The 8,520-nt window shown below is 51.7% G+C and overlaps 1 protein-coding gene across 1 annotated transcript; it reads right to left on the bottom strand.

Moving 5' to 3' along the window:
- Positions 1-4,379: 4,379 nt before the first annotated feature.
- On the bottom strand, positions 4,380-7,651 carry Sertad1 (SERTA domain containing 1). The gene is given in 2 exon segments (NM_001007735.1): positions 4,380-5,437; positions 7,540-7,651. A coding segment is annotated over 1 exon segment (711 nt). The 5' UTR covers positions 5,435-5,437; positions 7,540-7,651; the 3' UTR covers positions 4,380-4,723.
- Positions 7,652-8,520: the final 869 nt, after the last annotated feature.

Raw genomic sequence — 8,520 nt, 5'->3', positions numbered from 1 at the left:
AGTAGTTAAGAGCAGTGAGGTCCTGAATCAAATTCCCAGCAACCACATGGTGGCTCACAACCATCTGTAATGGGATCCAGTGCCCTCTTCTGGTGTGTCTGAAGAGAGCTACAGTGTACTCATACATTAAATACATACATACATACATACATACATACATACATACATACAAACATACATACATACATACTTACATACAAACATACATAAATCTTGTTTTTAAAAAAGGTTTTATTATATATACAGTGCTCTGCCTGCTCATCAAGGACTTTGACCTTGTTTTGATCCCCAGGACAGGGTTGAAGGCAAGAATCATTTTAAATTGTCCTCTGACATCCACATGTTCACCATGACACATACACACCCCCCCCCCCGAATAAGTAAATGTCACAGAATAAAAAGACTTAGTGGCAGCTGTCATCTTTGTTGTTGGTTTGTTTTTTTGAGATAGCTTAGGCTTTCTTAGAATTCAATATGTAGCCCAGGCTAGCCTCAAGGCCACAGCAATCCTCCTGTTTCAGCCTTTGAAGTGCAAATTCTGCCACTAGAATCAAGAGCCACTGTATCTAGATGCTTATCTGTTTCTGAGTGAGGGCTTTGCTATGTAGCTCAGGCTAGCTTTGACCCTGTGACCCTTTTGTCTCAGCCTCCTGAGCCCTGGGATTATTGTGCTGGTAACTGTCAGTCCATCTTCCCTACAGTGGCCTAAATCTGTCCCTGGCTTGCTGTGACTTCTGAATGGTGTCTTTGTGTCTGTTTAGATCACGGTCCTTCATGTCTGTCCTTATTCCGTGCCCGTTTCCTCTTTTCTTGTCTTTCCAGCTCTGTGTCTTCCCCTCTCTCTGTTTTGTTTTCCCTACCCTACAGGGGTGTGGTCATGGGAAGCCGAGTTTAAGAGGGTGGTACCAACCCAGGCCACCTCCATAAACACAGGACATCCTGTGGGACGGAAGGGATGTGGTGAGATAGAAGTGGCCCTTCTGGGACCACCCTCTCCTGACCCAGCCTGAGCCACCTTTCAGGCCCTTACCTCCCGCCACGACTCTCTTTGGAGTTCAGTCCCAGGGGTCCGAAGTCTTTCCCTTGGTTTTCATAGCCTCTTACACACGTGGTGTCTCTCCACAGGCTCAGCTCCAATCCTAAACCTATTTCTGGTACTTACTCTTCTCTATGGTCCTACAGTCTCAAGTCATCCATCCTACAGCTGGCCCCATAGGTGTCCTTGCTGTCCCTTCGTCACCCTCCCCTCCTATGACTGCTCCCCTCCTCCCTAGGGACTCTACCCTGGGCTCCATGTCCACTTGCAGCTGGTCACATCCAGTAAGGAAATTATTGGCTCCCTGCTGCTTTCACAGCCAGGTTCCTGCTTGTGCATGTGTGCCTGGCCCCTGCCTCCCTCTCTTCCTAGTTTCATTGAATTGGTGGCTTCCCTTCCTCATTTCAGCCTAGGCCAGCTACTTAGAGACCCCTGAAAGTGTTAAGGTCTATTGTCTCTCAGCACTAGAGCAGCAACCCTCTAACTATTCCAATTTACAGAGAACTGGATGGCTCAGAAAAGTTAGGTCACTTAGCCCCAGAGTGGCAAAGCTGGGGCTTAAACCCAGGTAGGAACCAGTGTGGTGGTGCAGGTCTGTAAGTCCAACTGGTTGAGAGGCTGAGGCACGAGGATTAAGAGTTCAGTGGCAGCCCAGACTACAAAGACTATTATATATCTCAAAATAAAAGATAAAGTGGAGATGCTGGAGAGATGGCTCAGGGGTTAAGAGCACTGACTGCTCTTCCAGAGGTCCTGAGTTCAATTCCCAGCAACCACATGGTGGCTCACAAACCATCTGTAATGGGATCCGACGCCCTCTTCTGGTGTGTCTGAAGAGAGCAATAGTCTACTCACAAACAGAAAATAAACAAGTCTTTAAAAATAAAATAAAGCTTTTTTTTTAAAAAAAGAAAAAAAAAGTAAAGTGGGGTGTGGTGGCACACACCATTAATTTTAGCACTCGGAGGCAGAGGGAGGCGTATCTCTGAGTTTGAGGCCAGCCTGGTCTACAGAGGGAGTTTTTGGATAGCCGGGGTTACATAGAGAAAGCCTACCTTCAGAAAGCGGGAGGAGGGCCTGGGAGGCTGGGAGTATGGCCTAGTGGTATGGTGGTTATCTAGAGCATGTACAAAGCCCTAGGCTAGACCTCTAACACCACAATAAACAGATTAATAAGAGAGCTGGCTTTTAAGCATGTCTCTTCTTCCCCGCCCTTCGGTTGAAGCTCATCACTTCAACAATGTCTGTACCGTCGTTACATTTTCCCCCGATGGGTGATGCTCCCGATTTGCTCCCTGGCCCCGGTGCCTCTTAGCTCTAGTGGCCCAGGTTGCATGCTGTTCCTGTGCTCAGTTTTTAAGAGGCATGCCCCAGATACCACGCATTTACATCTCTGCAGATGAAGGTCAGATGCCTAGGGAAAGAGCTCACGTTCTGCTCAAAAGGCAAAGCGTCCGGACCGTCGTCCTGGTGCCTTTAGGATAAGTGTGCATCTGAGGTCCTATCCCTTTCTCCAGGCCTCTGAGCTCAGGATGGCTGTGTGCACTCTGGTACAGCGAAGCTCAGGTTCTACTCCAGAAGGACCCGCCTCCTCAGCCAGCAGATTCCAGGGCCCACTGCATTCCAAGCTAAGTGCCAGCCCTGGCTGGTACTGGGACTTCTTTTTAGACAGCCTTTGTGTATTCAGGCTATGACACCCTGGGGTAGCTCCCCTCCGTAGGCATTCACCACCAACAGGAACTGTCCTCAGCCACCTCTTCTTCCCTCTTTATTTCAGTAGTTATGAACACCTACTGTGTACCTGAGCCTGTGTGAAAAGTACATCTTAGCTGGAGGCTGAGGCAGGTGCACTGACACGAGTTCAAGGTCTGTTTAGACTCCATTTTGGACGCCCTGTCTCAAAAAAGCAAACAGCCACCTGTGGTGGCAAACACTTTTAATTCCAGCATTCTGGAGACAGAAGCAGGTGGCTCTCTATGTGTTCAAGGTCGTCCTGGTCTGTTTAGGGAGTTTCAGGACAGTCAGGAATACCAAAACAAACAAACAAACAAACAAACAAACAAACAAAAACAAAAAAGTACAAAAAGACAAAAATCCGACCAACCAAAAGAAAAAAAAACAATAACAAAGCATAATAAATACCTGGGGGGTGGGGTGGGGCACAAAACAACAAGTCTGAGGCCAGCCTGGGCTACATAATAAATTCAAGGCCAGCCTTCTCGTATACGTAGTGAAAGCCTATCTCAAAAACCACAGTTGCGCATGCCTGTAATCCCAGCTTGTAGGAAAGTAAAGGCGGAAGGATCAGGAGTTCAAAGCCAGCCTCCACTAAAGAGTGAGCTAGACGCCAGCCTAGGATTCAGAAGCCTCTTCTAAAAAAAGAAAAAGCGGGAGACCCTCGCTAGACTGATCACGGTTACATCGTAGATTCCTAACCAGGCACAAGGAGGCGCCGCAGAGCTCGGCTCGGGCTCCTAAGGTCTCAGCCTCAGCAAGGGGCTGTCGATGTCCTGCGGTCTAGGCACAGGAGTCTCCAAGGCTTGGGTTCAGGAGCCAGGAGGATCCTTAACTTGGCACCAGCTATCCTGAAGCCATGTCCATCCGCTTCTGTTGGTGGCCCGCCTCAGCCACTTCCAGAAATGGGCACAGCTTCCTCCGTTCCTCCAGGAAACCTAGCTCCGCCCACCCCTTCTGGGCCCCTGGGGCTGCGTGCAGCTCCCGCCTCTCCAGCTCCACCCCGGCCGGCCGCAGTCCTGGAGTTTCCGGCCCCTGGGGAGATCCAGGAGCGGCCCTACGGTGTCACAGTCCCCAGATTCAGGACCCATCCTGCCCTTTGGGTGGCAGTCCAGCACCCGCCTCCCCCCGGCCCCGCCCCGGCTCCTCCCTTCCTACCCTCCCCACCATCCTTCCGCTCTTGGGGCCCTGCCCTGCCCTGCCCCCACGGCCGCCAGGAAGGACGCAGCCTGGGTCCCGTGCCAGAGCTGTGAGTGTGCGGCCCCTCCCAGTTGGGCCAGGAATGCAGCTGGACCGCGGGGGCGGCCGCAGACACCCGGCTCCGGCCAGGCCCAATGCGCTCAGGCAGGCAGGTGGCCCCGGCTTGCCCGGACCTGGAGAGCTTCTACGTGGAAAGCCAGCTGCCTGGCCCTTAAGGTCCTGTTTTCTCTCCACTAAACTTAGTGGTTTTATTTTGGGAGACCTCTTGAAAGCTCCTGCCCTTTGCTCAAAGATATATACCGGGAGTGCGTTTTATTCTACTATAACCGTGGGAATGTCACGGGATTACAAGTTTGATGTTATTTCATCCCTGATCGGCACAGATGTAAAGAAGCACACAGACTTGGTATTTCCCAAAGCTGGTTTTAATTTCCAAAAATTATGAGGTCTCTTCCCACACTGGGGATAATAGGATGGGATAGCCCAGACTATTATCCCAGTCCAACCCCCAGCCTAGCCCAAACACCATTGCTGTCTCTGGGTCCCGTCATTTCACCACTGGGAGCTTATTTCTAACTCCCTCACTGGCCAAGACAGGTGGATGGATGTGAAGTTTGCAGGACTCAGCACTGTCTCTCCAAAGTGACCCTGGGTCTCCTCTGTGAGGGGAAGCCATCTGTGTCACGTCAAAGTGGATTGGTGTAACCACCAGGCTCAACTCAGATCCAAGTCAATCATCCCTGGGTCTAAGGGTCAGCGCCCAGGTCCTGGTGGCCGTTCCAGTGCCTGTGTGCCTACTAGTACATCCATGAGGTAGTCCAGCTCAGCCTCATCCAACTCTGGAGTTTCCTCCTTGGCTGGGCCATTCTCAGGGACAGGTTTGAGACCCTCAGAGGCTGGTAACCAAAGTTCACTGTCATACATGGAGGTATCAATGTCCTCAAACAAACCCTCCAGTCCATCGTCCAACAGACAGCCCGTGGCTGGGCCTAGCAAGTCCAAGGCACCCAGGTTGGGCAGGACACCCCCGACAGAGCGGCCTGGAGGCCCCTCGTCTGCTTGGGGTTGGGGGACCTGGTTCAGGTCCTCAATATGACTGAGATCTTCCAGGAGGCTGGCCATGGAGGCTGAGAGGCCGGCGTCTGAGCTAGACAGAAAGTTATCTGCCACAGAGGGGGCTGTGGGCTGAATGGGCTCAGGTGGCAGGACGGTCGTAGGCTCCATGGACGCCTGAATTCGTCTCAGTGTGTTCACCACAAGCACCAGGTGTCGGAGGTCTGGTTCGCTCTGCCGAAGGCTGTGGTGGAGCTTGACCACCGAGAGGTCAAAGAGAGAGCTAGAAGCCACGGTTGCTGGGGTCTGTGCCACTGCTGGGCGGCTTTGATCCAACCACCACGAGTCCACTGAGAGGGACTCCATTGTTTCTTCCTCCTCCCGCTTGCGCTTCAGACCTTTGCTCAGCATCCTCTGCAGGGAGGAAGGAGTCATTCGGTTATGGAAAGCCAATACGCAGCTCTCACAACTGCTGTCAGTGTGATCCTGACCAGTCAATTGACCTCCGAGGGCTAGGTTTCCTAAGCATATTTATTTCTAATGAGATAGGGTCTCATGGAACTCAGGCTGGCTTTGAACTTGCCAGGTAAGCCAACGTCTGCTTTTCCCTTCTCCATCTCCCCAGTGCTGGAATTAAAGGTGTGTGCCACCATCCTTGGTATATTTGATGCTAGGGATGGAACTCTGGGCTTCTTGCATGTAAAACAAACATTCTACCAACTGAGCTATATCCTCAGCCCCCTCGGTGAACTCCTAAGATACAGATAGCATCTATGCTAGAAGTTGCTAACACAGATTAGATTCAAAGAACAAAAACGTAGTCATTAGTACTTGAAATTTTACTTTTATTTTAAATTTTGTGTTTGTGTGTGTGCATGAAAGTGCAGATGCCCAAAGAGGTCAGCTGCCAGGAGTCCCTGGAACTGGTTTTAAAGTAATTGCAAGCCATCTGATGTGGGAACTGGGAACTGAACTCAGGTCCTTTGTAGGAATAGCAAGCTCTAAGCCCACATAATTAGTACTTATTTATAAGCACTTTTGGGTTTTATTCTTTTGAGACAGAGCCTCACAACTGTAGTCCAGGCTGGCCAGCCATTCCAGGCAATCCTCCTGTCTCCGTCTCACAAGGGTTAGGATAGTGTGTGTGCCACTCCTTGATTGCAAATGCAGTCATCAACACACAGAGTATCTGCTATATGCATGGGACATTAAATAATCAAATGTACAGAAACTGGTAGGAAGATGCCATCTTGGAGGTAGTCAAGGCAGGTCTTTCTAAGAAAGATACATTGAAGATGAACCCTGATGTATGCTGTGTAGGCTATGGAGAACTTGGGCCAGGTTTTCCTGAGAGGGCCAAAGGAAGACTGAGAGAGGTAAACCTGAACTGGGAAGGAAAAAAAAAAAAAAAAAAAAAAACAAACCACACACTAGGAGCAGGCGCAGAGTGACACAGTAGGAGTCCCGGTGGGGGTGGGGAGCAGGCAGAAGGAGGCGCGAGCAGGAGTAGGAGGAGGCTTGGATTTTCAGAGTGTCAGGACAGAGTCATGGAGGGTAGGGTCGAGGCAGGAAGATGAGTGGTGACATTAGTTGGCAATGTCTCTAGAGGATCCCGGGTAGCTGTTGCCTAGGGCAAGATTGGTGGTGGGGCAGCATCGGGTGTGTGTGTGTATGAAGGTTTGGGGATAGAAGTGGGCCCAAATTGCCTGCCTTCCGAGGCTGCAGCACTTGTTGGGGTGCTGACCGCTTGAATGTAAACCCTAAGATGTTAGCAATCATTCAAGGAAGCGGTGGATCCCGAACTTATTGAGGAAAAAGAACCGACAAGGGAAACCCTGAAGGGCCGCAGGAGTTAAGTCATTGACAGAAGTTTGAAAATCCGTACTTTCTTCCAAGGTGAGAGGTCTAGAGTTTGGAACCCCTAGCCCTATCTAACGGGGGCATAAAGACTGCAGGGTCTCAGTCCCGGGGACACTTGCCTAGATCTGGCAAGACAGTAAAAACCGAGTCTTTGCCCTTTTCGCTGAAGACCCGGGAGCCGGGAACCGCAGGAATTCAGCCCCCACCCCGACTCCGCCCCTCGAGTCCGGGCGCCCCCTAGCGGTACTCCGACCTGGGTCCCCCGGGACTCCGGCCCCTCTGACCCCGGGATCCTTTAGATTCTCCGGGGTCCTGCCTGTCTCTCCCGGGTATAGCAAGCCGCGACCCCCGCGGGTCGCTCAGCTAGCCCGGCCTCCCCTCGCTTCCGGAAGGCAGTGGAGGCGGCTCCTCCCGAAGCGGCGGCGGCGGGGGCGGATGAGTCACGCAGCCGGAGCCAGGGAGCCGGCGCCTCCGCCCCCTTCTCGGGCTCCGACGTGATTCACCCAGCCCGGCCGGGCCGGGCGACACATACAGGCCCTGGCCCTCGATCTCGAACAGCTCTGGCGAACATCTACCTAACTGAGGTATCGAACACGCTAAATATCCCGGTCGCCCGTACCCTCGTCTTTCCCTACCAGGCCCCTTCATTTACATACCCAGATCACTCCCGACCAATCAGAACGAAGAGGGAGCCACACGCAGCCAATCAGGAAGCGGCTGCCGTAGCATCGCTAGCTCGCTGGGCTCCAGCAACCGACACCTGGGACGGCAGGCGCAGTTCTGATTCGGGCGCACGACTCCAGACACTCGACAATCCCTAGTTCCCGCCCACTCGCGTGGCAGCCCCGCCCTCCAGCTCCGGGATCCGCTCTCGTTGGTGGTGGTGGGCGGAGCCTGATCGGGGACGTTCCAGAAGGAGGGGGGAGCCTGTCTCTAAAGCGCATGCCCAGGAGGACTGCCTGAGCGAAGGGACAAACTCTGGTAGCGATTTCCCTTGTGGGGCGGTGACAGGTAGGGGTTTGGGCCTTTTTAAAGTACAGGCCTGTCACTTCATGGTGATTTTAGAAGACTGTATGACTTCTGGAAGAGGACCTGCCTCTTGAGAGTTACAAAATTAACAGTTTTCTCAGTAGGATTTACGATACCGGACTCAATCTACAGTGGGACAGCTGGATTCTGCTACTATTAAAGATGGGAGTAAGGTGGGGACGGAATGACACCAGGGTCACGTCCTGGGCATCAGTTCCGGAGTAGCTGTGTGACTTTGGGCAGCAGTTTAAGTCCCTGAAAATAATTTCCTGCGGGGCGTGGTTGTTCACACCCATAACACCAGCATGGAAAGACTTAAAGCAGGGGGATTGCTTTGAGTTTGAAGCCAGCCTGGACTTCAGAGTGAGATCCTGTCTTTAAAAAAGAAAGAAAGAAAACGACGAACTTTCGTTACTTTAGTTTTTGTGACAGTTTCACTAAGTTGCCCAAGTTAGCCTGGAAAACAGAACAGCCTCTCAAGTGACTGGAACCACAGGCTTATGCCACGCCTAATAGTCTTTTTGGTTGTTTGGTTGTTGGGTGGTTAGTTTGCTTTTAGTTTAGTTTTTGTGTATATGTATGTTTTTGTATGTTTTAGTTTGGGGTTT

This window comes from Rattus norvegicus, chromosome 1 (genome assembly GCF_021556685.1).
Source record: "Rattus norvegicus strain SHRSP/BbbUtx chromosome 1, alternate assembly SHRSP_T2T, whole genome shotgun sequence".
Lineage (NCBI taxonomy): Eukaryota > Metazoa > Chordata > Mammalia > Rodentia > Muridae > Rattus > Rattus norvegicus.
This window is presented reverse-complemented; position numbering and strand designations above follow the sequence as displayed.